Source organism: Myripristis murdjan, chromosome 19 (assembly GCF_902150065.1).
Source record: "Myripristis murdjan chromosome 19, fMyrMur1.1, whole genome shotgun sequence".
In the NCBI taxonomy this organism is placed as follows: domain Eukaryota; kingdom Metazoa; phylum Chordata; class Actinopteri; order Holocentriformes; family Holocentridae; genus Myripristis; species Myripristis murdjan.
The window spans coordinates 8,438,093-8,458,766 of record NC_043998.1 but is presented as its reverse complement, the minus strand read 5'-3'; the positions used below and the strand labels follow the sequence as shown (position 1 = coordinate 8,458,766).

General features: G+C 42.5%; 1 protein-coding gene across 2 annotated transcripts in view; it reads left to right on the top strand.

Moving 5' to 3' along the window:
• afap1l2 (actin filament associated protein 1-like 2) overlaps positions 1 to 20,007 on the top strand; it is a 50,411-nt gene extending 30,404 nt beyond the window's left edge. The window contains exons 5-19 of one of the 2 annotated variants that reach the window (XM_030078513.1): positions 8,338 to 8,449; positions 10,158 to 10,369; positions 11,454 to 11,633; positions 11,819 to 11,905; positions 12,139 to 12,223; positions 12,647 to 12,751; positions 12,905 to 13,116; positions 15,894 to 16,039; positions 16,149 to 16,263; positions 16,637 to 16,891; positions 17,613 to 17,958; positions 18,337 to 18,510; positions 18,610 to 18,797; positions 19,141 to 19,275; positions 19,383 to 20,007. In XM_030078513.1, the coding sequence (XP_029934373.1) occupies positions 8,338 to 8,449; positions 10,158 to 10,369; positions 11,454 to 11,633; positions 11,819 to 11,905; positions 12,139 to 12,223; positions 12,647 to 12,751; positions 12,905 to 13,116; positions 15,894 to 16,039; positions 16,149 to 16,263; positions 16,637 to 16,891; positions 17,613 to 17,958; positions 18,337 to 18,510; positions 18,610 to 18,797; positions 19,141 to 19,275; positions 19,383 to 19,409 (2,379 nt within the window). In that variant the 3' untranslated portion in view covers positions 19,410 to 20,007. Of the gene's footprint in view, positions 1 to 8,337; positions 8,450 to 10,157; positions 10,370 to 11,453; positions 11,634 to 11,818; positions 11,906 to 12,138; positions 12,224 to 12,646; positions 12,752 to 12,904; positions 13,117 to 15,893; positions 16,040 to 16,148; positions 16,264 to 16,636; positions 16,892 to 17,612; positions 17,959 to 18,336; positions 18,511 to 18,609; positions 18,798 to 19,110; positions 19,276 to 19,382 lie in introns of both variants that reach the window. The other variant, XM_030078512.1, reaches the window with a different exon arrangement.
• The last annotated feature ends 667 nt before the right edge of the window (positions 20,008 to 20,674 follow it).

The window sequence follows — 20,674 nt, the reverse complement described above, 5'->3', positions numbered from 1 at the left end:
TCCCCGGGACTTGACGGTAAATAAAGGTTTGTGCAAGTTCCATTGCGTCCCGTCTGCGCTCGGTCAGTCTGAAAATAGAGCAGTGCTATAGATAGCAGCTGTGCCACTCGCAAGCGTCAGGCAGGAAAAGGGAAACTGTTGACATCCACAGTAAGTGGCAGTGTGGCAGCCGGCAACTGGTGGATATCACAACCACATGAACGCAATGTGATTTTTATATTGCATTTACTGTCCATTTATTATTGTTTGTCTGATGGTTATGTGGTTACTGTTCTGTGCAACAAATTGCCCTTTGGGGATAATAAAAATCAAGATCGAACATGACTGGTTAGTGTGTGTTTGCAGAATAATTCATGATGGCCTTATCTGCCAGTAGAACTTCATAAACTTTACTCACGTGTACATAATCATGCTGGGTTGGGAGCTTAAGCAGTTACCCATATCTTACTTATAAACATTTACATATGTTCAAAAAGTGTATAAAAGGGTAAAGGTTTCCCATGAAGGCAAAATTTAAAAAAAAAACATAATGGCCTACAAAGATTGTCATGTCCATCTTATTAGTTTTCCCCTCCTCCCACTAGGCGATAAAGCTGACATTTATTGGCTTTTTCCCCCCTGCTCCCTGAGGAAGAATGTGTCCACTCATAATGCCTTGCCCAAAATATATCATGTGTTGCGGCATTTCACTGTGCTGTGGTTTACATGTTGGTTCATTTGACTGTTATCTTGAACAAACGGTCATTTTTGAACGCAAGTGGCTCCCCTCACTTTTTATTGTCTAAATCGGTGACCGACAAGCTGCTATGTTACAAACCAGAGGGGGAGATAGTGAGGGCCCAGTGAGCTCTCCTCGATCTGGCCCTCCAAAGCTGAGACCCGCTGATTATTTTTATCACTACCTTCTCCTCCACTCTGAGCTCCCAGCAGGCTCTCAGATACGCTGTGTGTATGTGTGTGTGTGTGTGTGTGTGTGTTTTCGCTGTGCCGGATTCTTGGCATGGGAACCAGGGATTTTCCATGTTCCTCTGACTGTTCGGTTTTGGGCTCTTTTTCCCACTCTTTACTCAAAGCCCCTCCACCACACCACACCACACCACACCTCCCCCACCCCACCCCACCCCACCTCCTCCCCTCCTCGTTTTGTTATTTATGCTCCGACTCCTTGATCCGTTCCTCTTAGCCTCCGTTTCTGTGGCGATGACGTGTGTGAGTGTGTTTGTGCGTGCGTGAGTGTGTGAGACGCGAGGGGAAGGGTCTGGTGGGGGGGGGGCGTTCAAAGCGAATCTTTGTAAGAAGGAGCGGATACAAAGAAAGTCGCCAGTGAGTTAAAAAAAAAAAAAACACCCCTTGACATTTATGAATGGTGCACATGGCAACACACAGTCATACCCCAAAAAACACATACTGTAGACACACACCTGGCAAGTTCCCCTCCCTTCTCACTTTCATATAGGGCCAGCTGGGTTGTGGAGGGGCTCCTCCTACTCCTGTCTGTCCTTGGTGTGAGAAACAGGCAGATTTAGTTTATTTGAGATGAGTAAGTGAGAGAGAGAGATACAGATAGAGAGAGGAGAGAGAGAGAGATAAGGGTCGGTGGGAGGGGTGGGTCTAGGCTTGCTGCTGCCCTGGAATGCCTGGCCCTTTGTTTTAATTAATAACAGATGCCTCGACTGCTTTTTTGTTACTATGGAGCAGTTTACACGGCTGCTCCTGCTGCTGCTGCTGCTGAAAAAAAAGAACTCATTTTCTCCAGATTTCTTTCTAATAAAGTCACTGTCAGCTCTCGACCCCGTGGAAGTGCTTTTCATTCTTCATATAACCTCATATCATCTTCAAAGACTTAATCCATGAGGTCATTTCAAATAGATTACAGTTTGTTTTTTTTTCCCCATCGCATCAAAACGAAAAAAAAAAAAAAAAAATAGCATTATCTATTGCAACTTACAGACAAGAATAACACGATGCATCAAAGAGGTCATTTTTTTGATGTAGTACTTTTTTCCCGGTGTGCAAGTTTATTAAGTCTGTAAAACATGTTCTGTAATTTCTGGATCCGAATGCTTGTTTATTTCCATTCCCCGTGAATGCAGACTGGCCTTAGTCCCTCCTCTCCTCAGCTGTGATTCATGCTGTCGTCCATCATGCTCTGTGTCTCGGCCTGGCCTGCCTCTGCAAAAGTTAGCCAAGAATACTGTTGTTTCTCAGACTTGTTCTTTACTAGGTTTCCTATAATTATGGGATTCACTGACAGTAACCTTTTTCTACTCTGGCACTCATCCCGAGTCACCCTGGGTAAGACTGCCGGCCAAATACCTCAGTTGTTCGACTCCCAGAGGCCAGATTGGCGCATGCTTTCCAAACAAGCTTGAAAGCAGATGATGTAATTGTACAGTGATTTCGAATCCTTACTCTCTCCATGTTCCATTGTTCGATCAATAAACGGTTATTATTTTTCTGTCCATCCAGTGTTCCAGACAGGCTGACCCCAAAAGTGCTATATTTGTCAGCGCATTAGTGCAGTTTATATTGTCTACCATGATGCATTTGCTGTTGTCTGTAACATTTCTGGATCTTCGCTCAATCAGCTGATCTACCTACGACAGCGTACCTGTGATTTCTCCCACACAAGAAGAACCTAACCCTTTCGGTTCCTCCGTCGCCAGCACGATTAAATATATAAACCAAACTTACGTTACCTTCTGACATTCAGCTCTTTTCACGCCTCCCACTGATTGCCTCCTGTTGCTTCATCCATATTTTCCAGTAATATTCTCTTCCCTTGGCTGTGTGGTCGTCTGCCAAGCGCTGACATCACCTCGCTGCATCCAGACCAAAAGCAGTTCCCTGTCTTTTTCATGACACCTGATCCAGCCTTTACCTAACTTAACCTCCTGTGTCTAATTTGCTGTTAATTTGCTGTTAGGTGAAGAAGAGTGTTTCATTTGACGCTCCGTCCTTATACTGTGTGTATGCACCAGGGCTACAGACTTATGTGGCCAGAGAAAAGAGGTGAACACTGCTCTTACCATTTCCTACAATATAAAGTCTTAGTCTATTTTCTAACAGGCGTGCAACTAATAATTGTGTTAATTGTTGATTAATCGATTATAGTTTTTTGTTTCGTTTTGTAATCGGTTAATCATTTGTTGTATAAAGTGTGGAAAATAATTACATCTGCTCATGAGAGGTTAGCCGAGTCAAAGTGATGTCTTCAAATTGTGTGATTTCAGAATAAGGACAGAGAAAAGTAGGTAAACCTCAGCATTCCAGTCATCTTTGTTTGGCAGTTTTGTCTGGTCAGTGACTAAAAACAGTTAATTGACTGTTGACATTATAATCAATCAGTTGTGTCAGCACCAGTCTCCAGCTGGATTTTATGGCGGGTGCCGGAAAGCAGTCCTGACTCGGTTTATTAGGTTATATCAAATGTCAGTGTACTCACTTAGCAGTGCTTTGTTTTGAATAGCTTGATTTGATTATAAAACAATCTTTTTTGGAGTTTATGCAAGAAATGGTAACTCAAAATACAGCAATATTTCACCTTTAAATTGACAGACATTATATAGGGTTGCATTAAAAACCTCTACAGCTATAAAATGTTTAATATGCTGTCAGTCCATGGATTGAACTCTTAGTCGGTCAAATCTCTTCAATACAATGAATCAAATGGGGAAAAAAGTCCTCGCGGTGTGATGTGGCTTTATTAAGACCCCCAGTTTAACCTTTACTGTAATCTGTGTCTTAACCTTCTTTAATCTCAGTCTGAACGTCTCTGTCCCGTTGAGCTCTCCCTGCTCAAACAGAACCCAACCTCAATATTTAGTGACATGCAGGCTAATCGGGTCATGTGTCATCATGACTGTGTGGATTATGACATGACATCAGATATTATGATAGCTTTGCGGCATCTGCTGTGTATTACGGGAAACGTGTTAGTTCACAGATATAGCGGGAACAGGGCTCATAACTAGGGGAATCCCAGATTTTTGGGAGGCGACAGTTTCTGACAACCCACATCAGGACTGAGGCGGTCCTGTTTTCATCGAGATAGATGATTATGTTTTTGCTTTTTGTGTTTTTTTTTTTTTTTTTCACTGCTTTCTGTTGGCTTGCACCAGTAACTGATTTACCACCATAACAGTATTTTCTTTCATTTGGCACTCTTTTTGCAAGTAAACATTACTGCAAGCTGAATATTTCTTCATAAAATGAAATAATTAATCAGGAATATTGTTTTGTTCCCATCCTCCCATCTGATGATGACTCCTTTATCTGCCTCACTGTGAAAAATGACTCCCTCACAGATTGCAATGCAACATAACATCCGTTACCCTTTAGAGAGACAAGGACACAGTTGATAGGTTCGCTGGCTTCAGGAGGCTTACTTGGGATAGCAACAGAGAAAATACTGACAAAATGCACCAGTACCCTGTTGGCGAAACAATGTCTAATTATTTTTTCCTAATGAGTGCTATGTTGACTAATTATTTTTGTGCCTCAGAATGATCTTACATGACTAAGCTTCTAGCTGCTATGAGATTTCCCTGCTTCAAGGCTTGTTATGGCCCTCAGCCCTATTATTGTTGCTGGTTGGGTATACATATCACAGAAAATAATTTTCTTAATTGACTTTTGCTTACCTTAGTGTTTGTAACAAAACCTGGCTAACTAAACACATTTACTCACATTATGGAGTATTACAGACAAATAGTGGCTATAAGCTTAAAGCACAAAATAGTCCCACATTAAAAAGTACAATAGAATCTGTTTTGTACTATACAACAGTTTGACTTTGGGGACAAATTTGCTTCCTGGATCTGATTGGTTTACACCACTCCTCTCATTTCTTTTCATTGTCACATGCAACACGCCAACCTCTCCTTTTTGTGCAGTGCTTTTTTGCATCCAGGTGACTCAGTTTTTATATGTGCATGATGCCTAACCAGGTACCTTAAATTCTGTTGCTTCTGAGTATTTAAAAGGAGTGAGTTTTACCCTATTAATGAACTAGCCTTAGGGGTTGACACAATTACACCTGTCCAAACAAGGCTTTAAACACTAACTACAGTGCATCAAGTGCATCAAATCATAAAGCACAGTGTACAGGACAAAATACATCATAATAAAACCAAACAACAATTACACCTGATGCACTGAACAATGAAGAAAACCTTATGAAAGTAAGGGTGGACATCAGTTTGTCAGATTGGCAAAAATGTGGCTTTTAACAAATAGAGAAATCCACTGAAGGATGTGCTAAACTTGTGTCCACATTGTGAAAGTGGACTTCACACGTCCTCTCATCCTGTGAAAGCGAGAAGATCAGCAAACTGCAAATTAACACTTGGAGAGAAAACGAAGCTCAGTCGTTCGTTTCCAGATGATATACGCTGCCCTCGGGGCTCGAGAAGCAGAGTAAGACTTTGTGCGAGTTCACTGCCTGGTAATAAAACATAAAGTCTGGCAGGACAAGCCTCCTTTGTGACCCGCTTCTTTGCAGAGGAGAGTTGCCAATTTTAGGGTCCTCATGTCCCCAAACGAGACAGAGATAATTATAAACTTAAAAACAATTTTGGGGGCAGAGATCAAGAGACAGAGAAATACCCACATAGACTGAATGTTCAATCTAATGGATTCCATTGCCTCCATGTAGATCGTGTTTCACTTTCTTTGTTAATCAAGCGCTCTGATCTTTTTTAGATGTGTTTAGATTTCCAACTTTGTTAAAGCTCATATTTCTACTTTTCCACAGATCCCACCTCCCCCAGGCAGGGATTGCATATTACATGGAGCTTCTCAGCTTGAGGGCTGTATCTCATATTTCTATGATCTTGCATTCTCAGAGAATATGCCAGCCTTGGGGAAAATCAGGGCAAAGTGGGCAAAAGACTATAGACGGCATTTCCAGATCAGTGGTGGAGGATGTGTTAGAAGTAACAAAGCACTTTCAAGCGCCAGGCTCAATTGCATTCAACCGAAGGTGCTTTACAGAGCGTACCGTGTTTGCTAAAATACACTCAGGGACATCACGCTTATGCAACATATGCCCTCCATCCTCGGGTGACTTGTCTCCTATGATTTACTCATGTGGCAAATTAACAGAGTATCTGAAAGCCTTTCTCAATGCAACAATGCAACATTACAGTGTAACATGGATGTATAGCACCATGCGAATTGAATTTTTTTTAAGGCCCACAAAGGAGACACACACAACAACCAAGCAAGTAAATGTCCTCTCTTTTACTTCTTTGGTTGCCAATATTATACCTTTCTTGTTATCAGAAAAAAATACTCTATTCACTAAATAACTTTGTTAGCACTGATAGCTAATAATTTCCATTTTGAGTGTTTATCCCTCAACAAACGTCTGCTTCTTCACATATTTAGTAAGTGCCAAGACAAAATTCACTCACATGCCCCACCATGCACTGTCTACCAGCCACAAGTACTACCATATTAAGTTTGCTGTTACACACAGCTGTGGGGAGACTGGGTGTGGCTTGGCATCTTTTTTTTTTCCAAACCAAATGTCAGAAAGTGAGTTTTCAGAGCCAGAGATCTCAGCACTTGGATATCGATCAACAATCCCGTCAATCCCCTGCAGGTGCCTCAGGACGGTAGAAATTGAACGTACTGCACCTTTAAATAAATTTTTGAAAGCACCGTCATGTCAGTTAGTTGAACTTCTCCTCATTACTTCACTGGCGAATATGTCATGATAATAAAATCCATTCAACTTTCAAATAGTCTTTCATTCCCAGAGCGAACGTTTTTTGCTTCCAACTTCCAGTTACAAGAACATCATCCATAGTGTGATATGAGTGGGTGTTCTAATAAATTTGTCCGGTGAAGACGGGCTGGTGGGGAGTTTTTAATAGCATAATTTGCCATGAATTGTGTGGCTGATATATTGACTCAATTTGTTGAATATAAAAGTCATGAAAATATTCTTGAGTCAGTATATTGAGGCCCACACAAGCAGCCGCGCAGCAGACAGCGTGGTGGTTTCCAGCAACGCTGGGCCAGATCAAGGGCAGATAGACAGCTAGACTACCACAGCAGAAACAGGAGACAAGAAGCCCACACATGCACACTCACCCACACACACACGCACACACACATTTACCCGAAGGAAAAAATTAAATTCTCCATAGTACACATGGGTGAGGTCAGACAAGGATTGGTTACATGAGGAAATCCCTGCTCACTCCTGCACAGGTGGATTAGTCAAATGCTGGGCCTGGGGGGGGAGCACACATTAATTCTGTTTGTGTGTTGTTTGTAACACTACCTCGCATATTTTAGCCTCAAAGAGCTTACACAGCATGCACAAAATATTAGGGACACCTTCCTGATACTGAATTTCAGTCCCTTTTAAACAATAGCAATAGTAGTAGTATCAGTCATCACATACAATACAATACCTATAAACAGTATATACAATATCCAGTCTTTTATACAATAAGCCTTATTAATAATACATATGGCTCATTTTTGTAGTAAGACTATTGAACTTATAGTCGTGTTAAAGGTTGATATATAAGGAAGTATAAGTTAGAAATAAATTACGTACAAGGCCTTATAATTTAATATATCCCTAGATTTACCCTCTATTTCTGTTGACTTTGAAATTTTACTACATCTCAGTTGTCTGAAAGCTAAAATATCTCCTCAAACTCGTCTGTTTATCCGTCATTTCCCTTTGTTGTGATTGGTGTAGATTTAATAATGGCAGTCAAAGCATAATGGCCTCTGCCTGGCTTCACCTCATCAGTGTAGCTCATGAAAAGCCCTGTTATTTGTGTCCCTAATGTTTTGTACGCTCAGCGCGGAGAGATAAGGAAATCCTCCACAGTAAGGATACATGAGCGGCCCTTTTTTTATTCTCTTTTGACAGAAAGTAATAAGGAGCAAGATTTAGAGGGGTAAATATGCGGGGCCAACACGCTTGACTTTAAAAACGAGGAAGTGAAACTGGCGTGCAATCGGTGGCACATTTTATGACACCACTTCATGTAACAGAAAGCAAAGCATTGAGGGCAACAGCCGCAGCCATGATGATGAATGGGTTTGGCTGACATCTTTCTTCAACTCGCTCTCTCTCTCTTTAAAGCCGTGGAATGATAAGGCAGCGTAGATTATGATACTCTACTTCATCCTGTTTGAAATTTCACTGCCTTGCATTTTTTTTTTCTGTTCCGTGTGAATGTGTTGTTGTTGGAAAAATAATTCCAGACGGCCCTCATATCTCATGTAAAGAGTTTTACGGTGATGGCATTCATCAAGAGGCATGTTATGGAACTGAATTTAAAAATCCTTCCTGTCGTCCTGCAGGGTGTGGTGGGTCGGGAGCCTTTCCCCTTACCTCCAGTCCCAGCTCCAGCCTGTGCCGACCCCGTGGAGAGTTACTATGAAGAGGCCCAGCCTTATGAAGAAACTGTCAATGGTAAGACCCCTGCACAGCCCAAGCCCTCTGCCCAGTGCATTCTTAATGACTTAAGTTTGTATGTAGCCGGATTCATATTTACAGTATATCACTTTTACTTAACAGTTTTTTCTTAACGTTAGAGGTAAAGTAACATTTACTGACATCTTCACATAAGCAGTCCAAAATGCCTTTAAAATTGAAAAATATAAAGCAAGCTGCAAATAATTTATCTGATGTCTAAAGATAAATATGCTTAATCGATTTTGTAGTTTACTTACAAAAGTTCAGAATCATTACTTTGATCATTCACACCACTCGAGAAGTACTGTATTTGGCCTAAAAATATCATACACAGACACAGACATAGACACACACACACACACGCAATCCTCCCATCCATGTCAGTTATGTAATTTTCATGAATTACTCTGTTTCCCTGCATTATTTGTCTTTCCCCCTTCTCTGTGCAGCTGCTAAAATCTACTACAATGTCTTTTTTGGTATGTCCTCTGAACTGAACGCTATATTTAGTCATTTTTGTCTTGCATATATAAAGAGAGAGAGACAGCGAGAAAGAGAGAGAGAGAGAGAGAGATCGAGAGAGGAGAGAACAGGGGTGTCCTTTGTTCCCCGGTATCTTGTCCTCCAACTTCTGAGAGTGAAGGACCAAAAAAACAGCCACTCCTTACAGTAGCCGGATTATTTTTGGCCTCTCTGCCCTGTCCTGTGTTGCCTTGGGGGCTTTTGCTAAATAAAAATACTACTGGAGAGGACAGTACCTGTTTCATTGCAGCCCATTAAAGTGTCATCATTTTCAGTCCAGTGAATATACTTGTAGAAGCCAGGCTCGCAAGTTAGGGTCATTAACATCAATTTTGTATTTTCTTTTGTAGTATTGTGAAAGCGATATCATCATAGATTACACTTTATAGACTTCTCCTCTATCTTCTTCCTGTGTCTTTGTGGTAGAGTTGGAAAGTTTCGGTCTCCGCTCAGGGCCGTGGATGCGAGTACACAGCTCTGACAGTGTGGTCTATGCTGTTATCACCAGGGGTAGCTACCTGTCTGTCACCAAACGTGTGTGTGTGTGTGTGTGTGTGGCATAATGTTGAGCTTGCAGTTACTTGAAGAATAAGCCAGATTGTGCATGAGCCAGTGGGCATGTCCTCCAGTCGTCATTGTTCAGCTTGATGGTGGTCCTGCATGTAAACAAACAACGTTCAGCCAAGACTTGTGACAAGAATCATCCATCAGCCCCTGCCTCCTGCCTCCTGCCTTTCCTCACTCCCGCTCCATTTTTGTGCTCCTTTCCTCATACCTTGGCCTCTTTTTCTGTCATAATTTAACTGTACTTCCATTACTTATTTGTTAGCCACAGTATTAATTAAAAAATCATCTTCCATCTCGAAAGTGGACCAGGGGTAAAAACGCAGGCCTCCTACATTGACATCATTTGGTACTGAAAGCCCCATGCGGCAGTGCAGTGTCTGCTCTCCCTTTTCCTCTCTGTTCAAACTAGCAGGAGCAGATGGTGAGGTTTGGACAGTTTCCAATATTGGAAGGGTATAAAAAAAAAAAAAAAAAAAAAGGATGTCACACCAGGAGACAGCCATTGTTTAGCTACCTGGTCTTGTCACGCCTCTTCATTTCTCCTCCTGTGACCTCTGCCCCCGATTTTTGTTTCTCGGCACGCGGCATCATCGTCTCCTCGGTTTTCTCCTCTCAGATGACGGGGAGGCGGTAAGCAGCTCGTACGAGTCCTACGATGAGGAGGAGGTGACCAGAGGGAAGTCGCCGTCAGCGCAGCACCAGTGGCCGTCGGCAGAGGCGTCCATCGAGCTGATGAAGGACGCCCGAATCTGCGCTTTCCTGTGGAGGAAGAAGTGGCTGGGCCAGTGGGCGAAGCAGCTGTGTGTCATCAAGGAGCAGCGTCTCCTGGTGGGTGAAGCGCCACGTGAACATCGCAATTACAGCACCGCCGGTGGAGTTTTGCGTGCATCAATTATGATTATGTGCGCAGAGGTTTCACGAAGGGGAAGGTCTGTTGATGGAAAATATTCTCTGTATCGTTTCACTGTAACTCAAAATAGAAGTCCACTGTTTCCAGATAAAGCCAAAGTAAACAAACCTTTAAAATACTTTCATAAGTATCACATGCTGGCCCAGTTCAGCCACTTAGTTTTAGAGTGGAAAAATACCACTAATCCAATAAATCAACATATAAACAAAGAGAGTAGTGGGATGGTCTAGCGTGGCTTTCTCGTCACTTTGTTTCATTAATGTTTCTGTGTGACCGCAAGGAAAAATAGGATTTAGAACTGATTTCTACCAACAGGCAGTTCTACATGCCATGCACCTTCACATCATTTTGACTGGGACTGTCACTGGTGCAGTCGAAGTAAATTTTGTCAACAGTCTTTGAATACTTCCTTTTCTGGAGTAAAAATCTCTTTTGGTGTTAATTATTGACATTGATTGTGCCGTTAGTAAATGAGCAAATTCACTAGAAGTCATTTGGAAAAAAACGTAAGAATTGCTCGCAGTTTTTTTTTTTCTCAGTTATGGCTCATGATGTCGAAGGTTTTCCTCAGAACATGTCACAGCACAAAGGTGTTGGGTCCGGACTTCCTGTTAAACCACAGGAAGTAAAACCCACTCTCACAAGGGTGGTGCAAAGGGTGAGAAAAACCTGTGCTGAGCTGCTTGTCTGCTCACAGTTGAGGTCAAAAGTTTTGACAACAAATGCTCTTGTAGTATGTTTGACTTATCATGACAGCTTTCAGAAATCATTTTAATTCAAGTCATACCTTTGTTTTACTGTAAATATTACCACAAAACAGGCATGGCAAACATTAAAAAGCACTTTCACCATCACACACTGTCAGATTGTGTAACAACAGACTAAATAAATGTTTTCAACCCTGGAAATAAAGCGACTGTTGCAACAGAGGGTAGTACTATTGAAGTTAGTGCTTTACTCATCATGCATAGTCAATTTTTTTTTTCCTTCTTCTTCCTCCAGTGCTACAAGAGCTCCAAAGAGCAGACCCCTCTGCTGGATGTAAGCCTTCTGGGCTGCACTGTGGTCTACAAGGAGAAGCAGCTGAAGAGGAAGGAGCACAAGCTGAAGATCATTCCCGTGGGAGGGGAGGCCATCGTCCTGGGGCTGCAGAGCAAGGAGCAGACAGAGCAGTGGTTGAAGGTGAGCCTCACCATCTCGGCCTCGTTGCTTTTACATCCCAAAAACTCATCACTCCTCTAACAGAGCGGTGCGTCATCATTAACTGATTCGATCCCAAGAAATAGCACAGTGGAAATCTCAGAAGGTGCAGATCAAATTGAGTAAGACTGACTGATGATTGAATTAAATCTCTTTTTGCCCACCAGGTGATCCAGGAGATCAGCCCCAGGCCAGCTGAGACTTGTGACCCTCAGCACATCGGGTCTGACTCCCCCAGGCTCATCTGCACTAAGGTACGCTCAACCATCACTTTGTGTGTTTTACGGGGTTTTTGGTAAAAAATATATCCCTTTCACTTCATATTTGCTTATTGATACAAGAGCATTACAGGTGATCGGGTGACAAGTGGCATAAATAAAATGTTACAGGACTCTGTGTATAAGCTTTTGTCCTTGAAGACTGGAACAAGCACAGTAGTGTTGTGTGAGACTGGCTAAATGACTAAAATGTAGATGTCAACATGCAGGGAGAGCTGAACGAGAGATACTCGGTGGCTTCAGAAAGCGGCAGCAGCACCGACAGCCATGCTGACACTCCTGAATCCAAAGATGGTGAGCTACTTCTTGCCTTTTATTTATTTATCTTTATGTTTGTGCAGTGTTTCATTCCAGCAACTTCTCCCTGCAAGCTTGGGCACGTTGTACATCTATGAGCATTTCCTCATTGACACATTATCCAAAAGTGTGAAAAAGCCGCACATCCAAAATCATCAAGTCGAGGACGATATACTCACATTTTGTATCGGCTCACATCACATTAGAAAAACCGACACAAAGCCTTCATCGTAGCGTTCTTGACAATTTGGGGTGTGCCACCTTTTCAGACTTTTTGAATATTGGATTTTGTGTTCAGCACTCCACTGAGAATCATTCTATCGAAGCGCAACCATCAAAAAATCCCATCAGTGTTGCTTATGATCATTGCTGTTTGGGTAAACCTCTGCTAACCTTGCCCTAAATGTCTTCCCTCCACAGTGAAGAAAAAATATGGCGCAGGTCTCAAGTTCAGCAACCTCATGAACATCGGCAAGAAAAAGGCGTCCTCGTTAGAGAGCCCCGAGAAATCTATCGACACCTCAGGTGAATGAAACTCCACGGGCCTCGCTACACTGCCAAACCCGACTTAAAGGACGATAGAAAGAGACTGAATGCTCCTCAGCTGCACTCCCTGTTTGTTGACATATTTCTTTCTCTTCAGTAAGCTCACAAGCTGACTCCCCTCTCCTCTGCCAGGCTACCTCAATGTGCTGGTGAACAGCCAATGGCGAACCCGCTGGTGTCTTATCAAGAATGGCCAACTGTGGTTTTACCAGGACAAAGGCAAAACCAAAGTGAGCCAGCCTGCTGTGACCCTGGAAGGCTGCAACGTCGTGCCGGACCCCAGCCCCGAGCACCTTTACACATTTCGGATCGACATGGACGGGACACAGCTCGCCACCTTAGAGGTAAGAAAATCGAGGAACAGCTTCTGTACAACTTTGCAATAAGGTTAAGGTTAAGGTATAAAAAAAAATGTTTCAGGAGAAGGAGAATTCGTGGGGGTCTAGGGAAAAAAAAAAACCTGCAGTGCTAAGAGAATCTGTCTGCACTTAAACTTGGCTGCGTAATTATGCAGCAGTGGCTGTTACTGATGTGGGGCTGCCATGGCGAAACTACAATGTTCCAAAAATAGACTACAAAAAGCATATCTTAGCGACATCGCCCTGTGCGTTCTTGCCGTGTTGTTTCATGCAGGCTATATGACAACACGGTGAAAAATATGGCTTCGTGACCAAGGCTGGAATTTAAATAAGAAAGGAATATAGGCTATCAGTCCCTCCCAAATCCCAATTAGTACGATTGTATGAAAATAACTGTGAGATTCCTGCAAGATAGGTAGAACATGTTAGGCTTACAAATCTACTTGTATACATATCATCATTCTCAAGTTTCAAACATGTTGAATTGAAAACATAATCTGGTCAAAAACATCTCATATCCATTTTCTTGAAAGACAGCATTCTGTGTTATGGTTAATATTCTGATTCTGATGATTATAAGCCTTAAGAACCACCATAAAGCAAAGTAAACACCTTGAAATGTGAACGGCCGAATGGCGCATTGCTCTAAATGTTGCATCTGCAAGGAATTATGGGACGGCGTTATCTCCTTTCCTTTAGTGAAGGACGGTCCGGTGTATCCTACGCTGTAGGAGATAGGAAAGGAAGCTTTGAAGCATCTTTCCTTAACATTTAGAGAATTCGACCAGCTGTTATCTCGGCTGTCGCTTAGATACTTCCAGGTCGTTTCACTCAGTTAGGAGCCTTCCTGAGCAAAAAAAAAAGACTTTTGAACTCACCCACAGTGTGACCGTGCAAAATTTCTGTTCAATTTCTGCTGTTTTTCTTCCACCATTGATGGAAAAAAATATTTTAAACCAAACAGAAGGCTGTCAGTCTTTCAACATCTGTGTTTCTCCGAGAATATTAGTAGGTAACAACCAACAGAGGCTGTACACCAGACATGATTGACCACAATATGTCTTAATACTTGCGTACAGATGTGCCTCCACAAATAAAACATAACCACACACACATGCAGACAGACACGCACACACAAACACACACACACACACACACACACACACACAGGCTCTCCGGTCTGTTCCTTGTCCCCAGCTCAGGGTTGCCTCAGCAGAGAATTCATCTCAGCTGCATCCCATAGGAGAGGGTGTGGACCCTCTGATAGGATGGGTCACTGTGGTCCTTAGGAAGAAGCCCGGCTCGCGTCTGCAGCAGAAACCACATGTTAGCATTTCACAAAGAGACTCCCTCTCACACGAATACTAAACATTACATATACTGACATGAAAATCCATTTCTGCTGAGATCAAAGCCATACATCAAAGTCTATGTAATGTGTGCATCTGTGTGCATGCAAGGCTAGTCTGTGCATACTATATGAGTGTGTGAGTGAGAGAGAGAGAGAGAGAGAGAGTGAGAGTGAGAGTGTGAGAGAGAGAGAGAGAGAGAGAGAGAGAGAGAGAGAGAGAGAGAGAGAGAGAGAAGGGTGGGGATGTACTGGGATCACAGGGTCTACTGCAACACCCTTTTTCATTAAACTGCCAGTACCACCCTGTTACAGTGCATATTTTGCATTAACCAGTGGAATTCTTTGTTTATTCTTAAAGACACTTTTTGACACATTCATGATTTTTTTTTTCCCCCACTTTAAAAGATATACATGTTACTTTCCTGGTTCGGTATTTGCTAGTGGAAACAAAACATGACTAGTGGGGAAAAAAAAGAAACAATGTAAAGGAGGATGGGAAGGGAGGTTTGAGAAATAAATACTCATACACAGTCTATCAAAACTGTAGCAAGGCTACCACCTATTGACAGTTTAGAGAATTATATGCTGAACATGGTCATTGCTGTAGTGGTCAAGTAACACCATACACTGTACTGTACAGCTGTAGCAATGAGCCGTTTGAATCTCTTCTAACAGGCGTGTTATGAAACTGCCCCATTACGAGTGTAATTTAGTCTGGTTATTAAGATTGGGCAGACTGAGCTATTGTATGTTTGTCAGTAACCACACTTATAATTCATTATGAATATGTCATAACACTTGTGGAACTGTGCCTCAACTGAAGTGTTGCCACGTTGTTGTTATGGCGTTTCTGATTTACAGCATGTCGTGATTACGCACCGGAGTATCGGCCTGCAAAACTCATAATACAGCAGGCCTGAGCTGACTCGCAGGATTTTTGCCATAAGACACAGCAGGCTTTGTTTGCACGGGGCAAAACTGAAACTCGCATTCTCAGTTCTCAGAAAACAGGCACTTCGTATTATTAGAATGTTTTAAAAAGCTTACAGTGCATGCAGATCACTAAATCAGTTCAGTATGTGTTTCTTGTTATTTGTAGCCACATTTCTCAGGCGATGAATTATGGACAGCCCACTTTCATTAAGAAAAAAAAAAAGTTTAGCATATTGGAATAGTGTTGTGAAATCATAAAAATGCTGCATTAGCCTTTTGGATTGTATATAGTATAAAAAGATAGAAGACATGTGATAGAAATCACTGGCTGGATCCAAACTCATGATGTTGCAAGTACACGTTATGGAGTTACCTGAGTCAACGCTATGCACCAGATAAATGTTTTTTTTCCCCTGTTATTCTCAGATTTCATGTCCTAGTACCCTTGTCATGTCCTCTCCTCTCTTTTCTCTTTCAGGCGAAGTCTTCAGCAGATATGGGCCACTGGCTCGGCCTCTTGCTGTCCCAGACAGGGACAAAGACCGACCCGGAGGAGCTGACGTACGACTACGTCAACTCTGAGAGGATCTCCAGCATTGTCAATGCAGCCAAGACGTCCTTATAGTGAGACACTCGTTAGTTATGTGTGCACGCTTGTGTGTGCATGTAGTTAGAGGCACAAGTTTAACATCAGGCCTCTCGCTGTGTTTGTGTGTGTCTGTGTTTTCCCCAGCTTGATGCAGCGGAGGTACTCAGAGCCTAACACCTACATAGACAGCCCGCCCTCCATCTCTCACACCACTGATGAGCTGTACGATGATGTGGCATCTATAGGAGCTGACCCAGAGGTACCCATCAGCATTTTCATGGTGTCCTCCTAATCACAGCCTTTATATATATATATATACATATAAATATATATATCTTTTCTGTAAAAACAAACTTCCAGTGCAATCGGTGCATCCTCTTGTGAAATGTAACCAAAAATTCTCAGGCACCAACACACTGATAGAGGGAGCTTTAGTGCTTTACTGTAACTTGTATTATTGGCCACTTGTTAAAATGGAGAAGGAGGGCATAGGGCCCGTGCACACTGATTTGGTTTTTCAAGCATATTTTTTGTCCGGGTCTGACTTACACTCTTGTTTTGAAAACATGCTGTCAGTTTCACTTTTGGTCTCCATCTCATAACATTTTGTTCTTTGTCTCACGCCACACCAGGATGTTGACGAGAGCGGCCTGCCAGATAGCGAGGAGAATAACCTTCAGGAACATAACGAATCATGCACTCAGGATGCCAAGGACGCAGTGGGTACAGGACAGGATACTGAAAATAGAGTTTACCTGGACCTCATCCCTGTGCGCTCCTTCCTCCATACGTCCTGCGGGAGTAAAACCCCCCCACACAAAGACGTCTCCAGACATTCCCCAGGCCCCACAGAGGAACAGCAGGACCCTCCCTGCCAAACAAGAGAGGTAGGAAATCTCAGTAGTGTTGTCAACTATTTACATAGTTTGTCATATTTTGGTATATTGGTGCCAACAGATGTTCAGATATCCATAAAAAAGATCCGTCCTCAATGAATTCAATATAACAAGAGAGGTACCTACTATTGTACTATTGCGTGATGCTTTATTGTTTAGGTCCACCTTATCTTGTATAACACAGTTGACAGAAATTTAATTTAGAGCTTTAATTGGGCAGACGGTCAGATCTTAATGTGTGTTGCAGAAATAGGATTGGAGATGATAGCAAGCATGTTATAGAAAAGTGCATTCCAGGAAAAATGGAAACACAACTGACATTGAACAGACATCAGATTAACGTGGAAGAATTACCTGTAAAGTTATGCTTTTTTGACAGGAGCATTGGTTAAAGGGGCAGATTAAATAAGATTATTCTTTCTGCTCCCTCTCATTCAAGATCTGGGAACGTTTGTATTTATATTAAATTGTTCTTTTCTTTTATGAATGAATGAAACAAAGAATAAATAAAAATAATTAAAAAAAAAATATGAACAATACATGCATGCAGTTTCTGATTTTTTTTTTTGATGGTACCACAGGCTATGATCAGTAAATGGACAGATAAAACATTTTCATGCATAGACATAGAGAAATCATCAAACTTACTTGGCAGGAACTTGTGTTTACTTGCATGTGCATTTACACTCTGTGTCTTCTGCACTGATTCCAGCTTGAGCCAACTAACCCTTCCGAGCCGGAGCCTTCACATATGACAAATGGCACCAATTTGACTTCGACCACCAACAAACCTGAGCAAGAGCGTCCCCTGTCCCCGAGCCCACTCCGGCCCCAGTCTCAGCCACAGAAGACCTCATCCCAAACCCACGAACCTCTGAAGAGGGTTAGTGCTGGATTACCAAACCCCCAAGGATCCAGCCCCTCTGGGACACAGAGCCACAAAGCCCTGCAGAGTACAAGTGGGCTGGCTCAGGCTGCATTTGGACTCCCTCACAGCCCACAACCCCCTCGGGGAAGAAGTACAGGCGGTGGAGAGAAGCCTAGGGCCTATACCATAGGTGAGGAAAAAACAGGGGCAATGGGGTTTGTTAGCTGCTCTATTACAAATGAGTAGAAAGTAGCATTTAGCGCTCTCAACATTGTCAGCGCAACCTTTTGTTTCATGTATTCCTCGAAACAGCTTTTGTCTAAGATTCTATTTATTTACACCAGGGGATTTTTTTACATGCTGTCCTAAGAGATGAGGTTAATGCTGGTCTTGTTTTCTTTGCATGGTGAGCTACTCTGCCCCACCTTCCTCATTCTGTCTTTATCTTATATTACCGCAGCGCCATCTAGTGAAAAGCTTCATCCTGTACAGCCCAGGGCAGCAACTGAAGAGCAGTAATTGTCCTTATAAACATTCACTCTTTAATTTGTACGACTGAAACTGCCAGGGTGTCCCGGAGCAGTTGAGGTGAAACTGGGCAAGAACCGCACCGAGGCAGACATGCGACGCTACACCGATGAGCGGGACCGTTTGGAGAAAGAGAGGGAGGAGGTTAGGAACAGTCTGGCGAACCTGAAGAGGGAGAGGAGGGAGATCAAAGAGGAGCTCAGCACCTGTCAAGGTAGACCTGCGCTTTCCTTTAGAGGCAGAGCCGATAATACATGGCGGTTTGTGGATAAAGCAATGGCTAGAGTGACTGACAGCTGTCTGTCATCCTCAGATCCCAAGCAGCAGGCCTCCCTAGAAAGCAGTCTGAAGCAGAAGGAGGAGGCGTGTCGGGAGGCGGAGCGCCGCAGGGTAGAAGTGGAGCTACGATTGGTAGAAGTAAAGGAAAGTCTGAGGAAGGTGGAGGCGGGGCCTTTTACACTGGGCACCACATTGGACAGCAGCCTGCAGGACACACCCACGGTGAGTGACCACTGTGCTACCTGAGGTCATTATTACGTATGTGTACAGTCTGTTTATGGTGATCATGTGTCACCAATGATAAAGATGGAGTCATTAAACAAAAACCAGAATCCATGAACTTTGCATACAAGGGCTCAGTCACGAGGATGAATACAAGAATAAAGAGGTTTAAATGAAACATTGCTATTCATGCTATTGCTTTTGCCTTGTCAAGAAAACAAGATTGCTTAGAATCTAAAGGATTATTAGGACGCTGATGAAAGGTGCTACTCGTTTTCATACCAGAATTTGTTCTCTGCCATTCCACCCTCAGTCTAAAGCAGCGTCCCTGCCCCCCCTCCAGACCCCACCGTCGCAAACGTCCAGCAGCAGCACCAGTGGAGACTCTTCCTCCCCGGTCAACTCTGCCACCATGCTGAAGACCAGACCCGCCTCCATCATGGCAACCAGCAAAGGCAACGTCCTGCAGAAAGCCAAGGTGAGACTGTGTGCTGGAGAGAAAGCTTACAAACATACAACTGCTGTCATATTATGTTCGGGTATATATAATGTCAAACTGCCTAAAATTCTTTTATAAATTTCCAGGAGTGGGAGAAGAAATCCACCACCTAGGAGAGATTGTGAATGTCCTTTGACCTCCTGTGGCCTCTAAGGTCAACTTGTTTCTCTTGGCCAGGTTGGCTGCATGCCACTTGACCTGCTTTGGCGAGGAGCTGCTGGGTTCAGGCACTTAATCAACACGCTCCCCTCCCTGGACCCTCCATCCTCATCACTTCCTTGTCAAGAGCACAAACGGCCAATCAGATAGAGGCACAAGCTGTCTCCTCACTGACAAATGCCACTGGACAATTTTAGTTTCAATGACTTTTTTTTAAGTTGTTTTTCTCCATTTCCAAGAAGGAGAAATTTGGTGTAGTTGCATTTTGGCCAGTCTAATAATTGTTCTTTGATAATGATGCACAAACGGGATGTTTTTTGGCAGTGCAAACACCCTTAAGTTTGACACCACTGAACGACAGTTTCCTGAACAGGTATGTTATATATAAAGATTCCCTTCTACTAAATTGGCCATTTGGTACACTTTAGATTGTAGCTTGGTTCGTATATGCTGGTAGCCAAGATGTAAATATATTTACACCATTATTGTTCAGCATTGTGGTATTGCTAGCTAAAAATGCACTTTTTATTCAAATAAAATATACTGACAGCAGTTTTGGCCTGATAATGTTTTCATTGCACATAAAAATACATGATTTTGCTTTGAACATGATCAGTTTTCTTTTGGAAATGATCAGAGATGCATTTCAATCAATTTCCAACCTGGTCTCTTTTTGAATCCAACTCATCTTTGTTTTTCTCTGAAGAAATGTTAAGATGTTAATGAGAAGGTTTGGATGGATTAAAAGTTCCATTTACATCAAGCACAGACGAGTGCCATGCTCAAAATTTCTATGTAGGGCTAGGTGGTATGGACAAAATCTAATATCACAACATGTTTTACCGAATACCTCAATATTAATATTATGACGATACTGTGGGGGATGACTACTGGCACTTTCATAAGATATTTACATACACATTTTTTTGATAAACAATCATCAGTCATTTGGATATTATGACCAAGCTGCTGAAGACAACTATTAGAATGGCTAGAGCAGTCTGATAAGTTCAGAAAACCTAAAACAACATATATGCTATATCACTCGCATCACAATAACTAAGATCCCAGACAATATCCAGTCTCAAATCACAATATCGATACAAAATTGATATATTGCCCAGCCCTACTTCTGTGTATTAAATGTCAGTTGATGTGGCCTGTAGTGCCAACAGTGAACCTGGATTTTTTTGTTGACTTGCCTCAGATCATTAATGGT